Here is a 13,985-nt window from a genome sequence, read left to right as displayed (position 1 = left end):
CCAAATACTTAATCCTTGGGTGGTCCAGTTTTAATGACACAGGTCTGCAATAAGTCATGATGTGAACTGGATCTGGGAAATAAGGTAAGCATTTTTACAGTGCTAAACATTGCCTGACCCAATTATGACAACATGGAGTAGACCTCAGGTACAGCCTCACCAGGGAGAACTCAGCCACATAACACATTCGTGATCTATAGTGTACTTAACGTCCAACAGAGTCAGGTCAAAGCAATTCAGACAACAGCTCTACAAGCAATCTGATTAAGCGGACACATTGCTTTGAATTTGTGAGAAGAATTATCTAGTTCAATTTAATCCTTAACAAAGCCAGTGGCTGAAGGGATTTAATATCCAAATTCCAAGTGAAAGAATATTTAGTGCCAAGTTTCTTCATGCTTTCAATAGAGATTTGATTAATTTTATCTCTAGCGCACAGGGTGAGGCTTTTTCTCAGGTAGACTGCCATGTAAATTATAATTACAACAAGAAAAACTTGCATAAAACTGTACTATGATTCATAAATATATTGTATTTGCATAAAGCATAAGTGCACTTATTTCAGGAATCTCAGAAATTACTTAAGGAATAAGACATTCAAAGCTTTGAATACCTCTTAGAGAATCATTCGTAAATCCAAAGAATCTTATTTGAAACCTAAGTGCAATTTTCACACGTCCCTGATCCCTACTGACAAGAGTAACTGAAGAAGTTTTATTGTTAAAATTTTAATATATCATAAACATTCACACTCAATATAATTAAAAAATTAAATATAAAAATCCTACATAATGAAACTAATCCTTTGGGAGTAAGTTATACCCTAAAGCAATTAGTCTGCTACAAGATCATTCATGACAACAGAATGTTCTCTGGAAGTGGTTGATGTTTTAATACTAGAATTCCTTACCCTCTAGTATAATATGGATCCAAATAAAAATGATATTTGAATATACCGACAGGTCAAATCCATACAGAAGTCTGAAAGCAGACATTCAAAAATCACAACCCCCAAACCAGCTGACAAAACTAAAACCTGGTGAATGAGTAGCAGCAACAAATAATGGAAGAATTATAAAATAATGGTAGAAAAACGACAAACAATGGAAGAGCAGGCAATGCCTGGCCTGTGCCCGTGTACTGCTGTCCTGTCCTCTCTTTCAACTGAGCACCACCATCACCTCCTTCAAACCTGGATTTGAGACTGACCTCACCAAATCTTCTCTAGCACAACCCTCTCTAATAACTTCCTGACTCCATGCAACCTCAACAACAAGCTCCTTCTCACCACCGTGTTGCGTAATGTGTTCTGGTTACTTCTCTCAGGTCACTCTATTACCAAATAGATTGAAACCTTATAAAGCAAAAGTCTTTTAAAAAAATCAGTGTTGGCCTATACAATCTAAAATCCATATTTAAAGAAGTGAAATTCATTTCAACCAAGAAGGAATGTAAGTGGAAACCTTGTTCATACTATTTTCTGTGTAAACTTTTATAACATCTCAGATTGATTATACGATGTTAGTGAATGTTCAAAGCTATGAAATTATGCATCTCTGAATTATACTATCAAGACCATACATAGCTGGTCCCAGTTGGTAGTCATTTACCCAGCAAGACCAGGTCCTACAGGCTACTAATCCTTCTATTCTTAGTAATCATGTTGGGGGCTGGGGGGGAAAGCATGCATTTGCAGAATCACCTCTGCCACAAGTATACGTTCACAGTTCAGTTCCTACTACCTACAAGCTGACTGCTTCCTGCTCCCCCAAGAGCAAAAGTAAGGTATCCATAATTTCTGCTCAGACGCACAAAGCAACGTATGTCAAATAAGTTACAACGAAGGCATGAACAGAAGAAAAAGCAATCCGAAGTATGGTCACCTGGAAAACCACAGAAAGGAGCAGTCCAGGGGAGACTGACTGAATCACCTCAGAAGCATCCCACACTGTCAGGAAACAAGCTAGCCAACAGAAGCAATGTTCCAAGTCATTTCTGGGCTCAATGTCAGGCCCTTTCATTAGAGCACTATACAAAATGTCCAGTATATCCTCCATAACTGTGCTCTATAAACAGTATTTTAAGGAATCAATTTTCTATACCTCTAAAAAGTATTTTTAATTGTATGTACCATTTAACAAGTAAATACAGTTGAAGAGAGTATTTTTGTAAAGAGATGCTAAATTAATTTCATTGCAAAAATATGTAAGATATAAATGAGAAAAACATGAACTTTTATTTACAACAGACTGTAACAACAGAACACTAGAGAGACAGTAAATCATACGTGTACCTTAAAATATTTTCGTCAAAATAATATATTTGCTGTAATCAGTAATAAGCTAATAAAAGTACACACTGCTACATATTATCTAGAAAGATAAAAATTATTGATTTTTCTTTTCCAATAATTTTTGAAGAAAACTTCTATATTTTAAAAATCTCATTTGAAAAATTTTTTCAAACACATAGGTTTAAAAGTAAATACTAATGGCCCTGATATGAGACCATCCCAGATACACACATAAGCTGGGGGGGAGGAGGGGGACGCAAGACAGACGCACAAGCCAAAGGCCTGGTACCCAGATCTGCCTCTACCTTCTTTCAGCATCTCTTTCCGCCACTTAGAGCACAAACCAGGCTAAAGAGCTACCTCAACTTCACTCCCTTCACTGAAAAACCCACCTCGTAAATCCTTACTTACTGGGATGGTTAATTTTTTGACCATCATGGGCCCCAGACCTCTGGCCATATTACTCTGGATATGCCTGTGAGGGTGTTTCCAAAGGGGATTAAGATCTGAACTGGTGGGCTGAGCAGAGCAGACGCCTCCCCAGTCAGGGGCCCTCGTGCAATCCTGCCCAGGCCTGGACAGAACAAAAAGGCCAACTCTCCCGTAAGTAAGAGGTTATCCCCTCCGGCTTCCCAGTGGCTCAGATGGTAATGAATCTGCCTGCAATGCAGGAGACCCAACTTCGATCCCTGGGTCAGTAAGATTTCCAGGAGAAGCAAATAGCAACCCACTCTGGTAATCCTACCTGAGAATTCCACAGACAGGGAAGCCTGGTGGGCTACAGTCCATGGGGTCACAAAGAGTTGTACACAACTGAGTAACTAACAAACTGTGTGGATCACAACAAACTGGGGAAAGTTCTGAAAGAGATGGGAATACCAGACCACCTGACCGGCCTCTTGAGAAACCTGTATGCAGGTCAGAAAGCAACAGTTAGAACTGGACATGAAACGACAGACTGGTTCCAAATAGGAAAAGGAGTACATCATGGCTGTATACTGTCACCCTGCTTATTTAACTTATATGCAGAATACATCATGAGAAATGCTGGGCTGGAGGAAGCACAAGCTGGAATCAAGACTGCCAGAAGAAATATCAACAACCTCAGATATGCAGATGACACCACCCTTATGGCAGAAAGTGAAGAACTAAAGAGCCCCTTGATGAAAATGAAAGAGGAGAGTGAAAACATTGGCTTAAAACTCAACATTCAGAAAACTAAGATCATCTGGTCCCATCACTTCATGGCAAACAGATGGTGAAAAAATGGAAACAGTGACAGGCTTTGTTTTCTTGGGCTCCAAAATCACTGCAGATGGTGATTACAGCCATGAAATTAAAAAGACGCTTGCTCCTTGGAAGAAAGGCTATGACCAACCTAGACAGCATGTTAAAAAGCAGAGACATCACTTTGCCAACAAAGGTCTGTCCAGTTAAAGCTATGGTTTTTCCAGTAGTCATGTATGGATGTGAGAGTTGGACTCTAAAGAAAGCTAAGCACCAGAGAACTGATGCTTTTGAACTGTGGTGTTGGGAGAAGACTCTTGAGAGTCCCTTGGACTGCAAGGAGATCCAACCAGTCAATCCTAAAGGAAATCAACCCTGAATATTCACTGGAAGGACTGATGTTGAAGCTGAAACTCCAATACTTTGGCCACCTGATGCGAAGAACTGACTCACTGGAAAAGACCCTGATGCTGGGAAAGACTGAAGGCAGGAGGAGAAGGGGATGACAGAGAATGAGACAGTTGGATGGCATCACTGACTCGATGGACATGAGTTTGAGTAAGCTCTAGGAGTTGGTGATGGACAAGGAAGCTGGGCGTGCTGCAGTCCATGGGGTCACAAAGAGTCGGACACAACTGAGCAACACAACTGAGCAACTAACACACACACACCTCCTGTCTGAGGGCTGTGAGTCACTCATGGATTTTTTTCCTGCCTTCAGACTCAACTGAAACACCAACTCTTTCTTCTTGGTTCTCCAGCCTGCTACCTGCAGACTTTGGGGACTCCGCCTCCATAATCACATGGGCTGTTAAATACCTGTCTTTTTGTGTACACACACACACACACACGTACACACACACATGCATGCACACAATTGGTTCTGTTTCTCTGGAGAACCCTAACACACCTATCTACTTAATACATCAACTTCCTAATAAAAAGATCAAAAAACATTTTCAATAAGATACAATGATGTCAATGACAGAGCAAAGTTCTCACAATGGCTAATTTATAGACTTTCCAGTCATTTAATAGCATGATAGAATTCAACAAAACTTCAAAACTGTCTATAGTCTTTCACCAAGTAAACTGATCCCCTGATTAATTCACATAGACGACACAATCAGAACTATAATCAGAGATTTATGTGCACAGGATATTGTTTACAATAACATTTATGACAGTCAAATGGATACAACCAAGTGTTCAATAACAGGCAAATGATTAAGCAGATTACATCACTTTCAAAGGAAGTGATTTCATGCAACTAATACAAATGATATTTTCAAAAATGATTCAACCACCTAAGAAAATGATCATAATATAGTATCAGTTTTTAAAATGAGAAAAAACAAAGCTATCTCAAGTTTACTGTGATAAACATCTATCTAAAAATTCCCTGAAAGATTTAGAAAACGAACTTATGGTTGCCAGGGGGAAAGGATAGTTAAGGAGTTTGGAAAGGTCATGTACACACTGCTATTTTCAAAATGGATAACCAACAAAGATTATTGTATAGCACACAAAAGTCTACTCAGTGTTATCTGCCAGCCTGGATGGGAGGGGGTTTGGGGAAAAATGGGTACATGTATATGTACGATAAAGTCCCATTGCTATTCATCTGAAACTACCACAACATTGTTAATCGGCTATACCCAAATACAAAACAAATTTTAAAGTTTGAGGGAAAAAATAAATTCCCTGTGAAAGATTCTGCATAACACAATAAAATGCATTCTAAACTGTTTTCATTTTCTTTTCTCTCAGCATTTCCTAGTTCTGAAAATAATATTACATGTGCATGTATGTATATATGCCTATATGTATTACATATACAAATGCATTCCTACAGAAATACAACTCAGAACACAATTTCAGGTATAGCAATACTGGCAGTCTACCTACCAAAGAGAAGTATACATCCTCATCCAAGCATTACTTTACATCTTACATTGACTGTTTCAATCTTACCCTTTGAACTGAATCAACCTTTCCCAACCTTCTGTTTAGTAAATATTAGATTAATTCATGAGTTTCCTTTTACCTAAGTGAAATTATAGAATTTCAACTACATTTCAGGGGCATATTGAAAAATTTTTTAGTCTTCAGACCAAATTAAAATGTCACTTACTGATCAGATTTTCCAAAATTACCTTGTCTGGATCCATCTTCCCTCTGATAAATTCTTGCTTCCAGAACTGCAATGCCTGTTCCAAGGTTAGGCCAATGCCTTTCAGGAAGAGGCCATACTGCATGCGGCCCCCATGACGGAGATGGTGATTTTCCCGCAGGGCTTTATGTAACTGACGCATGCAGGGTGGGAAGGATTTGGTAGAAAGCTACAGAAAAAAAAATATTTTGTTATTTATCAATCCCCACAATATCTGTTACAAAATCAATCGAATTTGCAAACTGCAAATTCAGTTTAACTGGAATAAAAACAAAAACCATAAAGAAGTTATTATTGTCTCACTGTGACTACAGATGAATTATTTTTCTTATTAATATTTTTATACTGATTACATGTCAAAATGATAATATTTTAGATATATTAGGTGAAGTAAATTATTAACATTTATTTCACCTATTTCTTTTTCTTTTTTAATTAAACTTTCCCCTTTGAGATAACTATAGATTCCCATGCAGTTGTAAGAAATAATACAAAGAGATGTCATGTAGCTAATTTCCCTAAAGGCAATATCTTGTAAACCTGTAGTGTATTGTCACCACTAAGATACTGACACTAACACAATCCACTAGTCTTAGATTTTCTGTGACATTCACGTGCTCATTTCTGTGTACTTATTAACCCTATGTAGCTTTTTCCCATGTAGGTTCAAGAATTCCCCACCACCAGGTTCCCTCCCGTCTCCCTTTTTATAACCCTCCATCTTATGCAGCCTGCCCCCCACCATTCCCGAACCCTTGGCAACCACTAAGCTGTTCTCCACCTCTGTAACTTTTGTCATTTCAAGAGCGTTACATAAATAGAATCATATAAAGCTTTGACAGTGGCTTTTTACTCAGCATAATTCCTACAAAATTCATCTAAATTATTGCAGCTATCAATAGCTCATTCCTTTTTTATTGCTGAGTAATATCTCCTCAGTGTGTGGATGTAATAGCATTTGTCTAACCATTCATTCATTCACTCATTGAAGGACATTTGGGTCATATCCAGTTTAGGGTTATTTCAAATAAATGAGTGCATGGGTTTTCATGTATATCTAACATTTCATTTTCCTGGGATTAATGTTCAAAAGTACAACTGGTGAATCACAGATGAAATTTTAAAATAACCCAAAAGTAAACACAAAAATAAGAGAAATGGCTCTCAAAAGGCAAAGTCAAATAAATGTGTTAAATTAACAATTAAAGAAAACCTTTTACAGTTATGGTCTCAGCTGCATCTCCCTCACCTTCTCAAGTATCCTCCTCCTGAGACTTAACTCCCACCTCTCATGGGCTCCTTGGCAGGTGAGCAGGGATGGGTCTCACTTTGCTCCCTTTCCTGACCAGGCAGCTTCTTTTGTCTTTCACTGTAACAACTTCTACTTGATTATAATTTCTCAAATAGGAAGATGATCTATTCATTTTGGTCTCCAAAAGCTCAGAATCTCCCTCTACTCACCATTATAACTCTTATTTCCAAGCATTAAAACCTCAGTGTACTTTTAATTTAATTTGGTAATTGTCTAAACAAAGATTATTTATGGTTGACTTAGTTTCCTTTTTTTGGGTAATGCAGAAATCCTACAGTGCATTAAAGTGAAATTCTATACAGTAAAAGTATAGTTGAGTGTACATGCATTGATTCTCCTACAGAGACACAAAGTGAAGCTGAAATGAGCTGCCCACTCTGGAGGCCACTCGAGACCTATACTTAGTGTCATGGAATAATCTGCACCCTCCTCAAATTTATATGCTAAATCCTAACCCCACAATCTCAGAATGTGGCTGTATCTAGAGCTGGGACCTGTAAGGAGGTAATCAAGGTTAAATGAGATCATGGGGGTGGGGCCCTGGTCCAAGGTGATTAGCAGAGGAAGAGACAGAGGGAGGAGGCAGCCACCCAGAAGCCAAGGAGAGAGGCCCTCAGAAGAAACTGAACTTGCTGATAGGTTGATCATGAACTTTCGCCTCCACGACTATGAAAAAATAAGATCCTGTTGTTCAAGGTACCCAGCCTGTGGTTTGCTATTACAGCAGCCCAAGGAGACAGCTATACTTAGTACTCTCCACTTCTCCTTTTCTAAATTATATGGTGTTTAAATGTAAACACATAAATATTACTTAGGTGTCATTACTTAAACCTCCTTTGGGAAAACTGATTAAATTGTTTTTATCAGACTACAAATAATTTTCTGATTGTTTGGTTTTCCTATAATGACAAAAAGTCATATGCACAACACATGGGATTTATTTCAAAAATGATTGGCAAGCAATGAAATAACATTATCTTCCATCACCCCACCCTAAAAATAATCTTTGGTTGAAGAAAATCTGTTTTCTCTGTTGCCAAAGGTTTAACAGGATGAGATGCTTACCGAATCGATCTGATCTAAAGAAATCTTGCCAACATTGCCCTGTGTACTGTAGTCTTGACCGGTATAGGAATGACTAAAAAAAAAAAAAAAGAACAAAATATTAAAATAGGATTTATAAAACATTTTGATCACCTCAAAGGAGATTTTCAAAATTCTGACAAAAAGTCACAAAACATTCTACACAGAAACCTTAGAAGAAGCATAGCCATGTGTTTCAAAGGTATTTAGTAGAATATGTTTAAGTAACTTTCCCCATAAATAATTCAGAAATATAGTGCTCATCGGTACCTCCCGATTCCTAATCTAGAGTACTGTTTCCTTAAGAGCAATACGCAAGTTGTTGTTGAAGTTCACACTCCTCTACTACTGACCCCTTGTAACAGCACAGTGCAGTGGTGGTGGCGGTTTAGTCACCAAGTCCTGTCCAAGTCTTGCGACCCTGTGGACTGCAGCCCACCAAGCTCCTCTGTCCATAGGATTTTCCAAGCCAGAATACTGGCGTGGGTTACCATTTCCTGCTCCAACAGCACAGCGCAAAGCCAGGGATAAGCAGAGCTTACGTCTGAAACCATTGCTCAGCAGGCCCTAGAGAGAGTCACCAGGACCCTCCTCACCCCAGAGCCCCGCGTGTCAAATGGAGAGGGCAGTGCTGCCTGCACTGTTGACAGGAGGTTGGAGTTGAAATATTTTTCATTAAAGGACCTAACATATTGTAATCACTATTCATTAAAATAAGCAACATGTGAACAGCACTTACATGTGCAGAGTCCTCATCCATATCCTCCAATTATATCCTCACAACAGCCCCAAGCAAGTGAGTTTACTGTATATTTGAGAAGAGGGTAACTTCTGAGATCAGAGAGCGAGTCAGCAGTGCAGCAGGAATTCAAACTTTCGACTCCCAACTTCCTGTTTCTTCACTACACCACACTACTCTCTTCCCTGTGATACACTGTCGTCTTGTGTATTTAGAACGAGGAAATGCAACATGGTTCATTCTACCTAAAGTCTCCACCTGTACACTTTATCATCTCCTTGCTACAACTCCACACCCACAGCTCCATCAACAGGGACTCAGATGCAGACATCCAGGAACCACATGGTCACAAAGAAAACCACAGTCAAACAGGGGTTCATGCAGACCCCACAACTAAAGGAAGTTCTGGACTGAAGTACTGTTACAATCTCAAGGGATTCCAGATGCTCTGCTCTCTACTGCTCGGCACTAGAGCTTCTTGCTGCTGGTTAACGTATGCCCTCAAGATGCTCTCAAGGGCTGCCCTCAAGGGTATCTCTGGTGGCTCAGATGCTAAAGCGTCTGCCTGCAATGTGGGAGACCCGGGTTCAATCCCTGGGTCGGGAAGATCCCCTGGAGAAGGAAATGGCAACCCACTCCAGTATTCTTGCCTGGAAAATTCCATGGATGGAGGAGCCTGGTAGGCTATAGTCCATGGGGTCCCAAAGAGTCAGACACAACCGAGCAGCTTCACTTTCACTTTCTTTCAAGACGCTCTGTAGAAAAGCTGTTCTACAATCAATCAAGTCACTGATTAAACAATGGGTACAGATTATGAAGCAAAACTACAGGCTATCTCAAGACACTGCAGCCACTGGCGAGGAAAGTGTCACAAGTGCAGATGTCCCCTCCCAACAATCCCCCCTCCAGGAGCTAAGACTGGTCAAAATCACTTTGAGAGCAGGACAAGCAAATGGCAGAGAGTAACAAAGAATGATCCTGTACCTAAAACACATCTTCTGGCCTTTGGTTTTATTTCTCCCTCCAGTAACAAATTTCTGACAGTATACCATAAAGGGATTCATTCTCTTTAGCCTTAGACTAGTAGTGCCATGGCACACAAAACTCAGGCTAAGTTAAAACAACAGCTGCCATTTAATTTTAATATTTCACATTTTACAGAACACAGCCAGAGAATTGTTTCAGTGAAGTGAAGTGTTAGTCACTCAGTCGTGTCTGACTCTTTGCAACTCTATGAACTGTAGCCCACCAGGCTCCTCTGTCCATGGAAGTCTCCAGGCAAGAATACTGGAGTGGGTTGCCATTCTCTTCTCCAGGGTATCTTTCTGACCCAGGTTCAATCCCCCCAAAGTAAAAACAAATTTCACTTTCCAATGTATCTTGTACATAGGGCAATGAAAACAGCATAGGCTGAAAGACCTGCTCTTGTTTCTGTTCTTTAAATCACTGGTTTGGCAAACTGGCCATCACCATTATTATCATTTATAAAATAGTATTAATAATGCCAGGCCTGCCTAACTGACAGAAATGCTGGGGAAATCAAATGAAATAATAAATTCAAAGTGCTAACTAAAATCACTAAAGCATATTTCAGTACACAGAGCAACTGCAGTCCTGACCAGGAAGTACAGAGGACAACAAAACAGGATGGGAAGGGGGCAGCTGAGCCTGCAGAGAATTCGTCCCCCAGATGGGAGACGCTGGGCCACTCCTCGACCCTTGTGTTTCTCAGGCTATAAGTTGACCACAATCATCGAACAGAACTTTTCAGCTCAAACACATGAACAAATGTAAAAGTCTTGTATAGATGATGTACACATGATTATAGTTACGAGTAAACAGTTTTCTAAGCCCAGATTAATGCAGTATACAAAGTACAAAGAGAGGATGTATAAAGAGGACCTGAAGGGCAGTATAAAAATGCTTCCTCAATGCTTTGATAGGATCTGCAAAAGGGCCAAATTTCAAGGAAAAAAGTTAAAAAGAGAATGGTAGCAATGATAAACACAAAGAATTTGCTGGGTATAAATAATTACAGAGAGAACATAAGGAAACTATCAGACATGACATTTCTAAAAACATTATGAATAGACAGAAAGATGGCCACCAGCCAACCCAGTAAGGGCAAGCGTGGAACTCTCAGAAGAAAAGTGATAGAAATAGCTGAAGGATAAGAATTGGGAATGAGATTTCTCCTCCACTCATTCAGGATCAGAAAGGCTAACTTGTATCTTGTTAAAGGAGTCGGAACATCACAGATATTTAATACATATGTGAACTAGTTATGGACAGGTGAAGCCAAGGTGGGGAGGATCTTCAGATACAAGAAAGACAAATCATGAGAAGCAGTGTATCCAATGGTCTGTAAGCAGTAAAGAACTATAAAAATATCTGGGGCAAGAATTCACATAAGCAGTTTATACTTGAGAAAGAAGGCAGAAATTGGAAGGATTGGGCAATGGAAAAATCAGCTGGGAGAATATATAATATTCCAGGCAAGAGAAGTCTTTGTAAAAACTGTAAAGTGGCAGCAACAGACAGAGAAAGGAAGGCAATTAGGTAAAAGAAAAAGGAACAAATAGTACTGCCATAAAAGAATAAAAATCCTTAAGAACAACTCACATTAGCTCATGAGACAGGACCTTCGGCTTCTACTTGGAAGCGCAGAGCGAACTGTGAGATGAGACAGCCAGTAGGCCCGGGACAAGGGAGGCACCATCTGCTGCCCTCAGGGCCTGTGGCAGCTTCTTGTCACACAGCTTTCAAATAATGCAGTTGCTACACTAATGAGTGAAACCGTGTGTGATGGACTGTCAAATATTGTCTGTTTCATGACTTTAAAAACTTCATCAGTTTTATGAACAAACATTTCTTAATCATTGTACTGGGGTAATAGAGAAATACTAACAAACGTTTTACTACTTTTTTATTGTAATTTTTCAAAGTAAAAACAATTTCCAATTGGTTTGATACACACACACAAACCCACCAAAAAACACTGTTTTCAGCCCATTTTAAATAATCACAGCTTTAAGAAACACTCGCTGTCACTGATACACAGTTTTAAAAAGGGGGATTTAGTCATCATAGAAGCTTTCTTGCTTCTAACCTTCCATAAAAGAATAAATTGAGACATAACACAAATGTCACTTTTTCAATACAGTGAACAAAAAAAATATTTTAATGGGTCACAAAATTCAAATTATTTCACTAATCATTATCCTGCCAAATATAAAGAGGAATTTATGACTAATCAGAGAATGTTAAAAAGTCAAAATTTGATTTAATTCTCAGTTTAGCCACTAATTTGGTACAAGTAAAAAAGAAAAAGGATAAGTCAAACTATGCATTAATTGTGTGCATTAGTCATTCAGTTGTGTTGGACTCTTTGCAACGCCATGAACCTCTGCTCCTCTGTCCATGGAATTCTCCAGGCAAGAATACTGGTGTGGGTTGTCACGCCCTCCCCCAGGGAATCTTCCCAACCCAGGGATCAAACCTGGGTCTCCTGCATTGCAGGAAGATTCTTTACCATCTGAGCCACCAAGTTGTTCATCCATAAATGTGGAGAGAAACTTATTTCCATACTGTATGCTTATGTATCTTCTATTTGCTAGAGTATCAGGCGAAAGGCACTAAAGGTAAAATGGTATCGTTTTTCTCAAGTTACCAAAAAGTCAGAGAATAAAGATGTGGGTCCAGGAGTACTGAGTGTTTGCAAAAATATAACAGTAACACTGCACTGTACAAACACCACAAACACTTGCACTCACCAAACAGAACTAGAGGAACGCATAAAACCCAGAACGACCCTTATTTTTTTAAAGGCCATTATTTTTTTAAAGGCCATTAGACTGTCAGGCTCTTCATAACAGACTTTCTCTATCACAGAAGTTGTCCTTTTCTAATTACCCTTTTTTAAAAAATAAACTTTCAAGAGTCCCTGCACAGTTCCTCAGTCCTTCATCAAGCACTTTTCTGACCAAGAAGAGTCACACAGTCGTGATGGGCCCAGAGGTGATGCAAACAGTGCAACATGATGAGGAGTTGAGAACCCCGATGAGGCTGCAGAGAACAGGTCCTTCTCAAAGCAGGGGCAGGACACGTCACGTGCAGCCCCAAAACAGCACCACGGAGGGGGTGCTCAGGGACAGCGTCCAGAATCCTGAGAGTCCGGAGAATGCCCTGAGACAACTGGCCACAGTTCAACCTGCCATGCCAGTTCAAGGCCAGAGAAGAAGGCGGCCTGGGTGGGCCCGGACAGCAGAGGGGAAGAGGAGACCGCAGTCAGGGAGTAACAGAAGAGTCACGGGCCTGGCTGCTTCAGTGTTTTTACCATTTGCAGTTGAACAATTTTATTTGCATTAAAAACACTCTTAAATTTTGACCTAGTTCAGAAAAAGTATGTAATGTGAGTTTACTAGCATTGCTGGACTGTTTAAAAGTAAGCACGTGATAAAGAAGTGACATTTAGGAATAAGAAAAGAGTCTGTTTTCTCAGCAAGTAGCAGATGGACAAGCAGAAAGAGATCAGTGAAACCAAGGAAATTTCACAGTTTATAGATGAAGAGGTAGGGTTAGGCGGCAAAAAAGACAAGCAAAGGCAAGAGAGAAAAAAGAGCTGAAACTGAGCAGGTGGCCGTGAAACACAGGTCTCTGAGCAAAAACCACCAAGATAAAAGGCAAATCCTATCTCCTTTTGCAATATCTAAGTGCTAAATCATGACTTCAATGAGGTCTTGTCAAGTCTAAAACCTTTAAAACCCTAAACTTGTGCATAATACTACTTCCTAAGAAAACTAAACTTTGCAATTGTGTGTAACAAGCCCTTAGCTAACACAGAAGAAATTCTGTGTTTGTCCTTGGTTATTTTTTCTTTTCTGTTTTGAGGTGGTGGTCCTAAGTTATCCATCTATGATGAGAACTAATTGTACGCAAAATATACAAAAGCATCTTCCTACATGTTCAACAGGCCTACATGCAACTTAATTAAAACTCAGTCACATCTGAGAAACTTTTCCCTCCCACATTATCTTGCTCATTAAACAGTAAGAGGTAAGCACAGTTAGGTTTCCAATAGAGTTAAAAATCACAATAAACAGAAAATTGTAAAGCTAAGAACAGTTTCAACAAATTAAAGCTGAAAGGAGAAGAGACT

At 39.5% G+C, this 13,985-nt stretch overlaps 1 protein-coding gene across 5 annotated transcripts in view; it reads right to left on the bottom strand.

Annotated features, from left to right (window-relative positions):
• PRIM2 (DNA primase subunit 2) overlaps nucleotides 1–13,985 on the bottom strand; it is a 393,899-nt gene that overhangs the window by 180,697 nt on the left and 199,217 nt on the right. For all 5 annotated transcript variants that reach the window (XM_020913550.2, XM_020913544.2, XM_070456735.1 and 2 more), the window contains exons 9-10: nucleotides 8,071–8,143; nucleotides 5,677–5,862 (exon numbers count right to left, since the gene is read on the bottom strand). In XM_020913550.2, the coding sequence (XP_020769209.1) occupies nucleotides 5,677–5,862; nucleotides 8,071–8,143 (259 nt within the window). The remainder of the gene's footprint in view (nucleotides 1–5,676; nucleotides 5,863–8,070; nucleotides 8,144–13,985) is intronic.

This window comes from Odocoileus virginianus, chromosome 27 (assembly GCF_023699985.2).
Source record: "Odocoileus virginianus isolate 20LAN1187 ecotype Illinois chromosome 27, Ovbor_1.2, whole genome shotgun sequence".
Classification (NCBI taxonomy): Eukaryota; Metazoa; Chordata; class Mammalia; order Artiodactyla; family Cervidae; genus Odocoileus; species Odocoileus virginianus.
This window is presented reverse-complemented; position numbering and strand designations above follow the sequence as displayed.